General features: G+C 43.1%; 1 protein-coding gene across 1 annotated transcript in view; it reads left to right on the top strand.

Moving 5' to 3' along the window:
• Nucleotides 1-17,205, top strand: part of LOC126419733 (GAS2-like protein pickled eggs) — an 817,704-nt gene that overhangs the window by 419,136 nt on the left and 381,363 nt on the right. Inside the window, exon 4 of the mRNA XM_050086911.1 lies at nt 5,416-5,617. Within this exon, the coding sequence (XP_049942868.1) occupies nt 5,416-5,617 (202 nt within the window). The remainder of the gene's footprint in view (nt 1-5,415; nt 5,618-17,205) is intronic.

The following is a 17,205-nucleotide window of genomic DNA, read 5'->3' as shown; positions in this document are numbered from 1 at the left end:
ATGCTGCGCAGCTAGCGCCATTCGACGGCCAACACCGCGGTTCCTGGTGTGTCCGCTGTGCCGTGCGTGTGATCATTGCTTGTACAGCCCTCTCGCAGTGTCCGGAGCAAGTATGGTGGGTCTGACACACCGGTGTCAATGTGTTCTTTTTTCCATTTCCAGGAGTGTATTTTAAGAGAAGACCAAGTAAACTAAAAACTTGGAAACATCCAGACTGGAAAAAAGGAGAATGGCAACTGGACCATGTCTGCATGGATAAGAATTACCACAAGGAAATTTACAATGTGAAAGTACTGAGAGGGACAGATACCGGATCAGATCATTACATGATAAAAATTAAAATTAAATTAACCCCATTAGCAAAGAAAAAATCCCACCAGAAGAAGAAGAGAACCTATGAACCTCATAAACTGATACAAAATGAGGATTATGAAGCACAAACCAGGGATATAAAAATAACAGATGATCTGGAAGAAATAATTCCCAGTTTGAAACAAACAGCTGAACAAGTTGCCCCTATAAATCCAAGGAAAAAACACCAGTGGTGGAACGATGAATGTGATGAAGCAGTGTTGGATCGACACCAAGGCTGGTTAAGGCATCAAAATGAAAAAACAGAAAAATCATGTTTGGAACTCACAAAACAAAGGAAGACAACACAAAAAATAATAAGGAGAGTTAAACGTCAGTACCAAAAAGATATACTTCTAATGATAGAAACAAATAGTGAAAAAACAAACTCAAGAGACTATTACAAAATATTTGGCAGACAATTACAAAGATATGATCCTCCAACATTAATGTTAAAAGATAAAGATAATAACCTAGCCCATAGCAATAGTAAAAATACAGAAATTCTAGCAGAAACATTTAACAAGTTACTAAATTGTGAAGATCCCCCAGAACTTCTCAGATAAACACAGAAACCCCAATTAAAACACCAGCAGAAAATATAAATCCACCTACAATTAATGAGGTCTACAGAGCTTTGAAAGAACTCAAAAACTACAAAGCAAGTGGAGAAGATCAAACGTTTGCTGAACTTTGGAAATATGCAGCAGAAACAGTAAAGATAGCATTACACCAATGCATAGTAAAAATCTGGAATGAAGAGAAATTACCAGAAAATTGGACTACTGCTATAATACATCCATTACATAAGAAAGGAGAAAAATCAAATCCAGACAACTATAGAGGAATTTCCCTTTTGGACTGCACGTATAAGATCATGTCAAGAATACTATACAACCGCTGTAAAGATCAATTAGAACTGGAACTGGGAGAATATCAAGGAGGATTTAGATCCTGGAGAAGCTGCCCAGAACAGATAATCACCTTGAAGTTAGTTATGGATGTCTACAAAAGAAGGCAAAAACAACTAGTCATAACCTTTGTAGATTTCAAAAAGTCGTATGATTGCATCCATAGATCTTCAATGATGAAAATATTAAGGAATTTTGGACTTCATCCTAAATTAATAAAAATGATACAGTTAACCTTAACAAACACCAAATCCAAAGTAAAATTTAGAGGAGAAATATCTGAACCATTTACGATTAAAACAGGGTTGAGACAGGGAGATTGTTTATCACCATTGCTATTCAATTGTGCTCTTGAATATGTAATGAGAGAATGGTACAAGGAAAACCCTATGAATATTAAAATTGGAACTAAGAAAGATAAAATAAACCTAAATTGCTTGGGATTTGCTGATGACCTAGCATTACTAGCTAATAACATTCAGGAAGCCACGAAACAAATAACAAGCTTACAAAATATAGCACAAAAATTAGGACTCCAGATATCATTTGAAAAGACTGAAATAATGGTAACGGATCCACTTGTAATAGATCACATCACAGTGAACAATAGGGAAATTAAAATAGTGAAACAATTTAAATACCTGGGTGAAATTATAACACATAAATTGGACGAGAAACCTGCATGGCGAGCAAGAACTAATAAATGATAAAAGCTCAAAAACTAACATGGTCTACGTACAATAAAAAAGTCTATCAATTAAAACAAAATTAAAACATTACAAGACGGTGGTTCAACCAGAGGTTACATACGGAAGTGAAACTCTTTTTAAAGTCACCCAGAAAAACAGAATTGGCAAAATTTTAAAAGTAGAGAGAAGAATTGCTAGAACATGCATAAATAAGAAATATCAAAAAGTTGGCCAATGGCGGATAGTTCCAAATGAAGTGGTATACAGAGAACTGGAGCCCATCACTGATACTATACGAAAGAAAAGGATCTCTTTTTGTGGTCACATTCTGAGGACACCAGAAACCAGATTATCAAGGAAAATTATTGAGAAACTCTGGAATTTGAAACAACAAGGAGGATGGCTTAAGGAAATAAGAGAGGATATGGAAGAACTGGAAATAACTCTGGATGATTTGCAGAACAAAACGCCAAATTTAAAGAAGTTGAGGGACACAGAAATAAGATTTAAACCAAAAATTGACAAACGACATACAATGAAAAGGGTATTTACAGATAAGGAACTACGAAAAGCATCGGAACGAATGAAGAGATACTGGGCCACTCGGAAGGGGAAAATACCAAGAAGAGGACCAGAAATGATTGACTGAAGTGGTCCAATGAGGCCGTAAAGCAGAAGAAGAAGAAGAAGAAAAGGCTCTTTTGAAGTTAAAAAAGCACGAATCTCTGACGATCAGTCTGAGTGTCGTACCAACTATATAAATAAACAGTTCTCCACTTCAAGAGAATGGTGTGAACCATCGAAACGCGTAGTGGCAAATAAATAGCTGACTAACGCAGAAACTGTTTTACTTGTATTTATCAACAGTCGCAGCCCTCATAATGCCGTCCCTTTCGACGAAATGTTCATTAATTTATTCTTCTTCTCTTTTCTGGCCTTTACCCCCTATCTGCACGGGGTCGGCGTGTTGATTTGCGGATTCGCCAATGCCGGTGGTAGAGAGTCGGTGGATTGTCGCGACCCCTTCTGCCCTCTCTCACGACTTCTTCCAGCCGGACGGGATCTGACTATCCCAGCTGTCTGCCTCTAGTGCCGCATCACATGAAAGCGTGCGAGAGTTTTTTAAATATTTGCGAATGGCATAAGTGAGGCGGAGCATAGGTACCGACCCGGGTGTGGGAAACCGCCTAAAAGCCACGTCCAGATTGGCCGGCACGACGGTTCTCCGACTTATCGGATTTCTCAACGAGTCCTGCTATAGGCTACGTAGAGTGTCCCACTCTTTTGACTGGTTAGGGTATTCGTTATGCACTTTGAGTCGTAAACGATGAATGACCTTCTGGTTCATAAATACTGCAATCCCTCAACTCATTCGATCGTCTGTTTTGTATACTTCAGCAGCGCAGTGCTTATTTTCTTTCAGTTTGTTGCAATAATCTTGAGGAGACGTAATTCTCCCATGGGAAATGTGGCTTACGAACCTCTCCTTCGACATACTTTAAAGTTCGTCAGACGCACACATAATGGGTCTGCTACAGGAAATAGGGAAAATACAAAGAAGAGCAGCGCGTTTCGTCACGAATCCGTTCAGCATGCGCTAGTGCGTTACGGAGACGCTCGTACAGCGTCAGTGGCAGACGTCACTCACTGGAGAGGTTTTGTTAAAACTCTGGCGGCGCTGTGGCGCGGGTTCCTTAGCGGGCTACTGGGTTAAGTGAAAACTGTCGGATACCCTACGGGTAGGTTCAACCGTACCTTCCGGTGCATTGAATCTCCTCAAAAATATGCTAAAGAAATCATGCACTTTAGTCTGACATATGTGCTATTGGACTTAACACCTAGCTAATAAAGAATTAACCTAGACCTATCCAGTAACTTTATTAAACAGTCTTCACGAAAAATACAAACAAATTTCGACACAAAAAGATTAATGCATTTAGACCGTAATGAGTGTAAACAGTGCGCAGTGCAATAACCGTAACAAGTGTGGATAATCAATATTAGAAAAATCCTTATGTTGGTCAACTACGTTCTCTACACACACACACACACAAAGAGAGACCTCCTCTGGCGATGAAAAGTGAGACTAAAACTCGCCACTATTACAGGAAGTTCAGTTTTAACACGAAAAGTACCAATATTCGTTTTCATTTTTTATCACTATTGAACGTTGTAAGTTGTCATTCGTACTACAGGTAAATAAATTGGATCCTTTAATGAGGAACAATCGGGTGTAACAGTACGCACAGTTTGTCCTTTTGGAATCAAAATGACCTCTCCACAGAAAGCAAACGAGCACATGTACGCAGGAATATAATTAGTCAGGAAATGAGTTGTTGGTGGCAGGAATGAATGAAGACACCAATCAATATAGCCTGATATGCGTTATGTGTTGTCATTGTTAGTTAGAAAGAAACACAGTTCCCAGTTGAAGGGGTCGGCAGAAGAAAGTGAAAATACACAAATTTGTTAGGATTAGAATTGTAGTTTTACCTGACGTGTTTTCGAGTACGCCACAAGCTAGTATCATGTAGTTCGCTATGTACGGCTAGAAAGCGCTTTCTGGTAGATAAACTGTTTTTAGTTTCTTTATTTATGCCCTGATTAACTCGAACATAAAGTACGCGACAGCTCAGAGAACGCTCTTGTGCGTTAGCATTTTCTTCCTCCGATAAGTGAGGTTCAAATGGTTCAAATGGCTCTGAGCACTATGGGACTTAACTTCTGAGGTCATCAGTCCCCTAGAACTTAGAACTACTTAAACCTAACTAACCTAAGGACATCACACACATCCATGCGCGAGGCAGGATTCGAACCTGCGACCGTAGCGGTCGCGCGGTTCCAGACTGCAGCGCCAGAACCGCGCGGCCACTTCGGCCGGCGGTAAGGGAGGCGCATTTATGATGATGCACTGTAGATCACGCCAATGTCTCCAACGCGGAGTGGCCGCCATGTTGCTCCTTTTTTTTTTTTTTTTTTTTTTAATCATTCACTACCCATGAGACGTTGGTGGCTGTTATAGGAACTTGTTCTTTTCAAAATAGTAGCCTAGTAAAGTGATGGTGGAAGGATGTCGTTCCCGATTGTCAGTATTTGGGACAGGTTTTGCAGTTGCAGCATTCGTCTGATGATCAAGGGGAGCCTCCCTGAAACCTAGGTCGGAGCCAGGCGTTTGGTCCTGTTTTCAGTTTATACCCGGGACGGTGTCGTCTGTTGTCCCAGACCAAAATGGCCGAGCGGTTCTAGGCGCTTCAGTCCGGCACCGCGCGACCGCTACGGTCGCAAGTTCGAATCCTGCCTCGGGCATGGTTGTGTGTGATGTCCTTTGGTTAGTTAGGTTTAAGTAGTTCCAAGTTGTAGGGGACTGATGACCTCAGATGTTAAGTCCCATAGTGCTCAGAGCCATTTGAACCAACCTGACCAAAGCAGAAGAAGCTCTTGTTGACTGGGGACGCGTGCCGCAGGTTCGGCATGGCGGCGCCCATGCTGGTGCGCTTCGAGCGCGAGATCGACCGCGAGATGGCGGCCGAGCAACGGGCGCTGCAGCGCGCCAGCAGCGTCGCCACCGAGAGCGCCGACAGCGACGACGACGACGACGACTTCGACGCGCCCGTCGGCCCCGTGCCGCAGATCGTCACCAACGACCTCAAGAGCCTCGACGAAATGGTGAGTAGTCGCGGGCCGCCGCCACTCACTGCAGCACAGCGTGCAGGCTGGCCAGCTGCCGTCAGCCGCGGCGGGACTCCGCGCTTCGGAGCCTCTGTGGCGTCAGCGGCGTCGCCTCGCCGCCACAGTCCACGGCGGTGTGCGTGGCGCGGGACAGATTACGCCTCGAACTGCTGCGAAGATGTGATAGGAAATGTTTCTTGGCGGTCCCGGATGAATTCTCTGCACTGCTGCACGTCGAAAATCAGTGTACAGTGTAGATAACGGTCTCCCCGTCACTTTGACGCCCGAGAGAAGATTACACTATTAACCATTTCAAAACGAATAGTGCAAAGTCCTGTAGCAATTCAACCACTTTCAGATACATTCCGAGAGTCCTGGAATGTAATATGTACACCGCCAACAGTTCGTACACCGCCCGTGACTGGCCTCTAGCGGCTCCCGCCGATACTCACTACCACAGCACCCAAACCAGTATACCACACTCAGATTTCCACGGAAACGAATATAATTCATTGGGTTCAATTAAAACCTCACCAAACAGCATCGCCGAGCTAACTACTCGGCTTGACAACCAAACGTGAGGTGTCTGACTGCTGAGCACCTGTACACAAGCCAAACGGTTAACACTCCCCTACAAAACGTGAATGCGAACGGAAATGCGCTTACGCCACCTCTCGACTGCCCCGTTGATCGCAAAATACGCTAGGAAAACACCTTCGCACCAGGGGGTGGACGACTTCTACACCCCGTGCGAACGGACAGTGCAGTCCTCCATTTCAAGAGCTGCCATAAATGCTCCAAGACATTATTTAACATTTTGGCGTTAAAGACAGTCGGAATTAGGAGCTGTATGTAGTCATTTTCATTGCCTATTTCCCGCTCCTGCTTAACGCATTTCTGCGAGGTGCTGCTTGCTGGATTGACATTCAAAAGTGTCTTTGCAGTGGGTGTCTGAAAACGCCACAACTCGTGGGAAAATTACTCGTCCTAGTCGGAACCGAACACCACGCATTTATGAGGATCGATGAAAGATCGACCTGTAATCCCCCTTCCCATTGGATCCGTAATCTGGCTTCTGTGTCACAACTAGCAGAGAGGGAGATCAGGAAATGGTATACTACGTCATTACTTCACTTTTTTTCTGTCACACCAATATGTATCCCAGTGAATGTCACGCGACTACTCGACTAAGAGGTTACATTTACAAATTAGGTAATATTTTACGTACCTATTAGATTAGATTAGATGAGATTCATTATTCATTCCATAGACCCATAAAAGAGGGAATCCTCCTGGGTGTGGAACATGTCAGATAAACACATTACAAACATGTAATTGGAAAAACTTGAGTTTCATTAATTTTAATGATCCTCAGTCAATGAACAGTAAAATTATCTACATGAATTAAAATTAAACTTCTAATATTTACAGGTTTAATACTTACATCTGCTTTCATTAAATCCATCATTCCGACGTTTGCTAGTTTCTTGACTATTACAACCAACTATTGTCAAAAATTAAAGTAAATTATTCATTTCAGTGATCCTCAGTTAAGAACAGTCAGATTATGTACAAGATTTAAAATTAAACTTCCACTATTTACAGACTTAAGACTTACATTTGCTTCCCATACATCCATCATTCACACGGTAGGTAGTTACTTGGCTGTTACAACCAAGTATTGTCAAAAATTAAAGTATAATAAATTTTCATTAAAATGTTCTACTGCACTTGTTGAGAAACTCATGAATGGAATAGAAGGAGTTGGCCACCAAAAATTATTTTAAATTATGTTTAAATTGTGCCTTGTCTGAAACTAAACTCTTAATGGTTGCTGGTAACTTACTGAAAATATGCGTTGCTGAATACTGGACTTCTTTCTGGGGAAGAGTAAGTGATTTTAAATCTTTATGTATATTGTTCTTATTCCTAGTATTGATACTGTGTGCTAAGCAGTTAGTTGGAAAAAGAGATGCATTATTTACAACAAACTTCATTAAGGAATAAATATACTGAGAAGTTGTGGTTAATATGCCCAATTCTTTGAATAGGTTTCGACATGATGTTCTTGGATTTACACTACTCTTTACTCTTATTATACGCTTCTGTACTCTAAAATTTTTTTCTCTGTTTGTGGGGTTACTCCAAAATATGATGCCATATGACATAATGGAGTGAAAATAAGCAAAATATGGCAGTTTTTTTTATGTATGTCCTATGTCTGACATCATTCGCATTGCGAACACAGACTCTTTTAGGTGGTTTAGCAGTTCGTTAGTATGTTGTTCCCAACTGAATTTATTATCAAGTTGTAATCCCCAGAAATTTTACACTCTCAGCTTCTCCTATTTCCATGTCACATTTTATACACACAGGAGAAGGAATGTCTTGGAAGTTCTGAACTGCATATAGTGAGTCGCACTCTAACGTTCGTTTTCTGTAAACGGATGACAAGCGCACAAACTGCGTTACTCGGACTACTATCGATTCCGGTACAAACCTCTCTTCGGCGTGTTAGGAATCCGCAGAAGGAAGGATGACTGGCGTTTAACCTCTCTTCTTTTTCAAACGACCAGCCCGGGATTTGCCTTTAGCGACTTGGAGAAACCACCGAAAATCTGAAATCTGCACAGGCGCTTAGGATATCAACCAGCGTCCTCCGGAGTGCGTGTCCAGAGACTTGGAATATGTCGCCACTGGGCTCGATTATTTAGTAAGTTCAGGTAATAACTGATAGCGACCACTAGGATATTAACTAGCGGAGCGATAAGAGCAAGTGTCTTTGGCAAGGGACGAAAGCGACCTGTGGGTCTGCACGACGTCACACAGTATCCACTGCTCTTCTCACACCTTCTCTGTGTTTGACAAGATTTACTTACACTACAAAGCCTTCATTTCGCCGAACACCATTCTGTCAACCTTGCAAATTTCCGCTGATAAACTATAGTTTCTGACAGACTATTTAATACCATAGCTTGTTGCTAACGACTTACTCTACTCTAACGTTTTACCGATATCGTTCGAACACTCTGGCACGTGCATATTTCTAACTGCAATTGTTATGGCCTTGCGTTCTTATAAAAATATTATTCTACGAGAAAATCAAATAAATAAATTTATTAAAAGAATAATGTGCAAGTAAACAGCACATCTAAAGCTCAAGGCCTTTCAACTGAATAAAGTTTATGATCGTAACATAGGCACGCAGGACTGTGCAGTAATCAACATGAAGCCTAAAGCGGTCCACTAAATGCTTGCTAGTAATAAATTCCGCAAGAAAAATACAATGAAGTCACAAAAGTCATGGAATAGCGATATGCAAATATACAAATGGCGGTAGTATCGCCGGCCGGTGTGGCCGTGCGTTTCTAGGCGCTGCACTCTGGAACCGCGTGACCGCTACGGTCGCAGGTTCGAATCCTACCTCGGGCATGGATGTATGTGATGTCCTTAGGTTAGTTAGGTTTCAGTAGTTCTGAGTTCTAGGGTACTGATGACCTTAGAAGTTAAGTCCCATAGTGCTCAGAGCCATTTGAACCATTTGAACCGGTAGTATCGCGTCACAAGGTACAAAAGGGCAGTGCTTTGGCGGAGCTGTGATTTATATTCAGATGATTCATATCAAAAGGTTTCCGACGTGATTGTGGCCGCACGACGGGAACTAACAGACTCTGAACGCGGAATGTTAATTAGAGCTAGACGCATGGGCCGTTCTATTTCGGAAATACATTAAACATATTGGCACCGGACTTCTCCCTTATCGCTAGCGGTCGCCTTATCAGTAGGTCATCCGAGAACGACTCACGACTTTCCCTGTGTCATCAACCATGTGTCTACAAGCTGTACTCGTACATCCAATAAACGAGCAGCTATAGAAATACACCGTTTGTTGCAATACGCTTGGGACAACAGTACATTTTCAGGCGGACAAACTTTCGAAATTACAGTAGTTACAATTTTCAACAACAGATGGCGCTGCAAGTGATGTGAAAGATACAGAAGACAACGCAGTCTGTTAGGTTAGGTTAGTGTTGTTTAACGTCCCGTCGACAACGAGGTCATTAGAGACGGAGCGCTAGCTCGGGTTAGGGAAGGATGGGGAAGGAAATCGGCCGTGCTCTTTGAAAGGAACCATCCCGGCATTTGCCTGAAACGATTTAGGGAAATCACGGAAAACCTAAATCAGGATGGCTGGAGACGGGATTGAACCGTCGTCCTCCCGAATGCGAGTCCAGTGTGCTAACCACTGCGCCACCTCGCTCGGTCGCAGTCTGTGGGTGCGCCATTCTGTACGTCGTCTTTCTGCTGTAAGCGTGTGCTGTTCACAACGTGCAAGTGTGCTGTAGACAACATGGTTTATTCATTAGAACAGAGGATTTTTCTGGTGTTGGAATTCCACCGCCTAGAACACAGTGTTGTTGCAACAAGACGAAGTTTTCAACGGAGGTTTAATGTAACCAAAGGACCGAATAGCGATACAATAAAGGATCTGTTTGAAAAATTTCAACGGACTGGGAACGTGACGGATGAACGTGCTGGAAAGGTAGGGCGACCGCGTATGGCAACCACAGAGGGCAACGCGCAGCTAGTGCAGCAGGTGATCCAACAGCGGCCTCGGGTTTCCGTTGGCCGTGTTGCAGCTGCGGTCCAAATGACGCCAACTTCCACGTATCGTCTCATGCGCCAGAGTTTACACCTCTATCCATACAAAATTCAAACGCGGCAACCCCTCAGCGCCGCTACCATTGCTGCACGAGAGACATTCGCTAACGATATAGTGCACAGGATTGACGACGGCGATATGCATGTGGGCAGCATTTGGTTTACTGACGAAGCTTATTTTTACCTGGACGGCTTCGTCAATAAACAGAACTGGCGCATATGGGGAACCGAAAAGCCCCATGTTGCAGTCCCATCGTCCCTGCATCCTCAAAAAGTACTGGTCTGGGCCGCCATTTCTTCCAGAGGAATCATTGGCCCATTTTTCAGATCCGAAACGATTACTGCATCACGGTATCTGGACATTCTTCGTGAATTTGTGGCGGTACAAACTGCCTTAGACGACACTGCGAACACCTCGTGGTTTATGCAAGATGGTGCCCGGCCACATCGCACGGCCGACGTCTTTAATTTCCTGAACGAATATTTCGATGATCGTGTGATTGCTTTGGGCTATCCGAAACATACAGGAGGCGGCGTGGATTGGCCTCCCTATTCGCCAGACATGAACCCCTGTGACTTCTTTCTGTGGGGACACTTGAAAGACTAGGTGTACCGCCAGAATCCAGAAACAATTGAGCAGCTGAGGCAGTACATCTCATCTGCATGTGAAGCCATTCCGCCAGACACGTTGTCAAAGGTTTCGGGTAATTTCATTCAGAGACTACGCCATATTATTGCTACGCATGGTGGATATGTGGAAAATATCGTACTATAGAGTTTCCCAGACCGCAGCGCCATCTGTTGTTGAAAATTGTAACTACTGTAATTTCGAAAGTTTGTGTGCCTGAAAATGTACTGTTGTCCCAAGCATATTGCAACAAACGGTGTATTTCTATCGCTGCTCGTTTAGTTTTTATTGCCGTTTCAAATATACCGGTCATTTTTGAAACACCCTGTATATATATCCATTCAGGGGAGCCGTTTTACTTAAAAGTCGCTTGCCTGGAGTCGGCGGACAAATACGACAATGCAGTGGCCATGTTATTCCGGATTACGATGTAATGTTGTGTGTATGCATCTCCAAAGGAACATTGCATCGTATTTCGGAATGACGCATGCACTCCAATATCGTACATTTAGGAAATGAAATATTCCGCAGTCCTCAGTGTCAGGAATGTGCCGAGAATGCCAAACTTCAGGCATTACCTCTCACCACGGCCGACACAGTAGCCGGCGATCCTTACTTAACGACCGAAAGCAGCGGCGTTTGCATAGACTTGTCAGTGCTAACAGAAAAGCGACATTGCTTGAAATAACCGCAAAAATCAATGTCGAACGTACGAAGAATGTCTCCGTTTGGACAGTGCGGCGAAAACCTGGCGTCAGTGGACTATGGCAGCAGACGACGGACGCGAGAGCCTTTGCACGACATCGCCTGCAGCGGCTCTCTTGGGCTCGTGACCATATCGGTTGGACCCTAGACGACTGGAAATAGTGACCCGGTCAGATGAGTCCCGATTTCAGTTGATAAAAGCTGATGGTAGGGTTCGAGTGTGGCGCAGACCCCGCGAAAACGTGGACCTTAGTTGTCAAAAAGGCACCGTGTAAGCACCATAATTGTGTGGGTTGTGTTTACCTGGAATGGACTGTGTCTTCTGGTCAAACTGAACTGAACTCTGACTGCAAATGGTTATGTTGGGCTACTTGGAGACCATTTGTATTCACTCGTGGAATTCATGTTCCCAAACAACGGTAGAATTTTTATGGATGACAATGTGCGTTGTTAAGGGGCCACTGTTGTTTGCGATTGGTTTGGAGAACGTTCTGCACAATTCGAGCGAATGATTTGTGAACGCAGATCACCCGAATCGAATCGATTCGAGTATTTATATGACGTAATCGAGAGGTCAGTTCGTGCAGAATATCCATTCGTAATTATGGACTGCTGTAGAGGCAACATGGCCGAGTATTTCTGCAGGAGACTTCCAACCAATTCTTGAGTCCGTGTCACGTCGAACTGAGGTCCGACGAGATATTATGACGTATCTCATGACCTTTGTCACCTCAGTGTGCAGCACATAGCGTTATTCAACGAGAAGACAACGACAGTTATATCGCAAGCTCACAATGCCATGTCGAGGGTTCTGATTGTTACTTGTTATCTCCACTTACCTATGAGTGATGTTTTTTAAATATAGACTTTAAGAATATTGATGAAAGTAACAAGTTTGGAACTTTAAACCGTAATAATATACCCGCTCTTAACTTCGTCATTTTCTCAAAATTTGTACCACACTGTAGTAAGGTAACTCCTTAGTTGACTAAACGAAAGTTACTTTAATGCTATTAGCACATAACACTCATTAAGATCTCTTATTAAGACGAGAAACTGTATAGTCATAACGTTTGTTTCCTTGCACAAAATGTTACAGCGCCTTTGTGAACACTGGTCAGTTGTTACCATATCCTTGCCTAATAAACCGTTGAGGGGTTAGCAGTGAACAAATACAAGTCAAACAAAACACCGTTTGTCGTGTATCACACTCTAACATTTCTTTTCATTAGAACTGCGGCAGCGTTTTCGGTTGATTGTAGGTATCACATAGAGTACCTAATGGCCCATCTTTGTTCATCGTATAGAGTGGCTGTAAAAGACGCAGTAATAATAACAATATCCAGAAAAAAAGTCACTTGATGGCACTTCGTTTGGGGTATGTAACTTGTGTTTTGCAGTAAATATCTCCCTCCGTTCATCGAAGCTTCTCTGAAGCCATCTAACTTTTCATCAGACATGCCGTACTAGGCAAGACAGTCATGAAGGCAATGCCCGGCTAAGGAACGTGCTTATGTAAATGTCTGCAGGTAGGAGAGGAAATAAACCGATTCCGCTTTAATGGTCGGGACACTCAATCTTATAAGCCAGCCAGAAGCCACAAAAATGTCTTCCAGTGGCTGCAAATTGTAGGCACGCCGACGTGGAAGGTCATTGGTTCGGAGAATTACTTTACACCTAGCGACATGCCAACGATCCGGTAGTCCGAACTGACTGCATCGTTACCCATTCTTACATCTCAAGGCATTTCCCCTCCAAATGATACCTGATTCAGGTGAGGAAAGCTTTCCCGGAAACTGTCGGCCTTCATAGCCCCCACAAGGCCGGCGAAACATTCGTAGGGCCCTCGAAGGCTATTTGGCTGGCATCGGCAGCATTTCCGCTAAGAAGCTGAAGCTAGTTTGACGTGGCAGTAATTAGTTCGACATAAATCAGTATGTGCGACGTCACTATGAATAAAAAAGCATTTTTAAATTAAACGGTGTCTGGATATTGTCGTACTGACGCTATGGCTGTAAAATTTATAGCTTCTTTAATTTACCTCATGGCACTAGGGGTAAGATAGATACCGCCTACAGGAAAATTAAAGAGACCTTTGGAGATAAGAGAACGACTTGTATGAATATCAAGAGCTCAGATGGAAACCCAGTTCTAAGCAAAGAAGGGAAAGCAGAAAGGTGGAAGGAGTATATAGAGGGTCTATACAAGGGCGATGTACTTGAGGACAATATTATGGAAATGGAAGAGGATGTAGATGAAGATGAAATGGGAGATACGATACTGCGTGAAGAGTTTGACAGAGCACTGAAAGACCTGAGTCGAAACAAGGCCCCCGGAGTAGACAATATTCCATTGAAACTACTGACGGCCGTGGGAGAGCCAGTCCTGACAAAACTCTACCATCTGGTGAGCAAGATGTATGAAACAGGCGAAATACCCTCAGACTTCAAGAAGAATATAATAATTCCAGTCCCAAAGAAAGCAGGTGTTGACAGATGTGAAAATTACCGAACTATCAGCTTAATAAGTCACAGCTGCAAAATACTAACACGAATTCTTTACAGACGAATGGAAAAACTAGTAGAAGCCAACCTCGGGGAAGATCAGTTTGGATTCCGTAGAAACACTGGAACACGTGAGGCAATACTGACCTTACGACTTATCTTAGAAGAAAGATTAAGGAAAGGCAAACCTACGTTTCTAGCATTTGTAGACTTAGAGAAAGCTTTTGACAATGTCGACTGGAATACTCTCTTTCAAATTCTAAAGGTGGCAGGGGTAAAATACAGGGAGCGAAAGGCTATTTACAATTTGTACAGAAACCAGATGGCAGTTATAAGAGTCGAGGGACATGAAAGGGAAGCAGTGGTTGGGAAGGGAGTAAGACAGGGTTGTAGCCTGTCCCCGATGTTGTTCAATCTGTATATTGAGCAAGCAGTAAAGGAAACAAAAGAAAAATTCGGAGTAGGTATTAAAATTCATGGAGAAGAAATAAAAACTTTGAGGTTCGCCGATGACATTGTAATTCTGTCAGAGACAGCAAAGGACTTGGAAGAGCAGTTGAATGGCATGGACAGTGTCTTGAAAGGAGGATATAAGATGAACATCAACAAAAGCAAAACAAGGATTATGGAATGTAGTCTAATTAAGTCGGGTGATGCTGAGGGAATTAGATTAGGAAATGAGGCACTTAAAGTAGTAAAGGAGTTTTGCTATTTGAGGAGCAAAATAACTGATGATGGTAGAAGTAGAGAGGATATAAAATGTAGGCTGGCAATGGCAAGGAAAGCGTTTCTGAAGAAGAGAAATTTGTTAACATCCAGTATTGATTTAAGTGTCAGGAAGTCATTTCTGAAAGTATTTGTATGGCGTGTAGCCATGTATGGAAGTGAAACATGGTCGATAAATAGTTTGGACAAGAAGAGAATAGAAGCTTTCGAAATGTGGTGCTACAGAAGAATGCTGAAGATTAGATGGGTAGATCACATAACTAATGAGGAAGTATTGAATAGGATTGGGGAGAAGAGAAGTTTGTGGCACAACTTGACCAGAAGAAGGGATCGGTTGGTAGGACATGTTCTGAGGCATCAAGGGATCACCAATTTAGTATTGGAGGGCAGCGTGGAGGGTAAAAATCGTAGGGGGAGACCAAGAGATGAATACACTAAGCAGATTCAGAAGGATGTAGGTTGCAGTAGGTACTGGGAGATGAAAAAGCTTGCACAGGATAGAGTAGCATGGAGAGCTGCATCAAACCAGTCTCAGGACTGAAGACCACAACAACAACAATGGCACTAATTGACATTAGTCTAAGAGATACAACAACAACTAAAAGAAAATTACGATGCAGCTCCGTTGCGCTGATGAAATAATGCGGGACGACTCGCCCGCGAAAAAATTCTACAAAATTATCCTATTTTAAGGAGGTTAGTATTTGGTTACTCATTAAGCCTTACCTTGAATCTTAACTATGAGAACGCTGTGCCACAAACTTAAGCTATCATGACTGCCGGGGATAAAGTTCCCCCCTCGATGCTGCTCGCCGAAACGGTTAATCCATAAAGAGAATAGAGAACTAATTGAGGCTTGTGCGGGATGTATTAAACCCGTACAACATGGTTTCTCAGTTGACAGATCGCCAGATTAAGAACTGTAGCATATCGTGCCTGTCCACGTAAGCAGCGAATCTTGCGTCCACTGTGACCGGGATGGGGTAGATGGGTACTTGTCACAAGTCTTTTCTTCACGAGATCCCCGCCCACTTCGTATGCAAGCAGCATGGGAGACCTGCAGCAGATGTTAAATGAGAAGTTGTTGACGATTGTGTCCGGCACCACACACGCTCGTGGATTCCGTGACGCAGTGAACTACAGTTGTTTTCGGGCTTTTTTAGGTGTTTCACGGTACAAAAATGTAGACAGTAAATACAGGGTGTTTCAAAATGAATATACGGGTTTAATGCTTTATAGCACTTAATACATTCATCTTACAATTATAAATAATACACCAAATGAAAGAGAAAGACAAACAGTTTTTCTTACACTTATCCAGTGTGAACACCGGTCACACACCGATTCGATAGACGAGTTGTTCTGAAACCTTGATCAGTGTGTCAGGAATAACTATTGCAATAACACTGTTTCTAAAGTCGGATAGATCAGCTGGTAACGGAGGCACATTCACATGATCGCGTCAGATCGTGTGTGGACTTGGAGGTCATGCATAGAATGCTGTGTCAACCCCCTTGCGCCCAATCAACCGGTCGGATACAGCCTCGTGTATCCAGTCGCGTACTGAGTTATGCCTGTGAGGCGGCGCACCATCTTGCTCCCAAGTAAGGATGTGTTGTTCAGCTTCTTCCCATTGACGCACGGGCCATAGCTGTAGCACATCAAGACAAGAAACATCAGTTACAGTTGATTCACCGAAAAAGAAAGGCCCATAAACTTTCCGCGGGGATATTTCTTGGGGAAAAGGCGTTTTTCAGTCATTCTTTGTCATTCTATACTCTTTCCGTTGCGCACAGATATATAAACAAAATTGGTTGAGCTGCTCTTGCATTTGGTGTTTTATTTGCAATTGTAAGTCCAACGTAATAAATACTACAACGCCTTAAAACCGGTATGCTCATTTTGAAACACCCTGTACTTTGCCGGATGAGCTTCTTTCGCATGTAAAAAATTCCTCGTTGATGCGCTGTCATGTAGGATGGAGACGATACATCTCAGTATTTTGTAATGGGTTATTCATAGGTGCCAACGGGGTTTCAGAAGACAATTGCGTGAAAACTACATGAAATGCAGAATATAGACACATATTAGTACAGAGCGTCTTTCGCACTTCTTAACTCCCATTAGAGGTGCTTACTGTGGGCTCTGTTTATGGCGTGGCAAATGTCATTAAGTGCAGTCGATGCTGCTGCTCCCTGGGAAGGAGCAACGACTGCAATCAGCGCGCGAAATCTGTTCTCTGGGCTGCCTATGTGCAGGCGCGAAGTAATTCGATGCCAGAATACGGATACATGCTCTGAGACGCATTCGCCCCGTGGTGTCTTGTAGTTAACGCGCAGTCGACTTCTGAAATCCCAGAG

Source organism: Schistocerca serialis, chromosome 9 (genome assembly GCF_023864345.2).
Source record: "Schistocerca serialis cubense isolate TAMUIC-IGC-003099 chromosome 9, iqSchSeri2.2, whole genome shotgun sequence".
NCBI lineage: Eukaryota > Metazoa > Arthropoda > Insecta > Orthoptera > Acrididae > Schistocerca > Schistocerca serialis.
The sequence above is the reverse complement of the archived record's forward strand: the minus strand, read 5'-3'. Positions and strand labels throughout refer to the sequence as shown.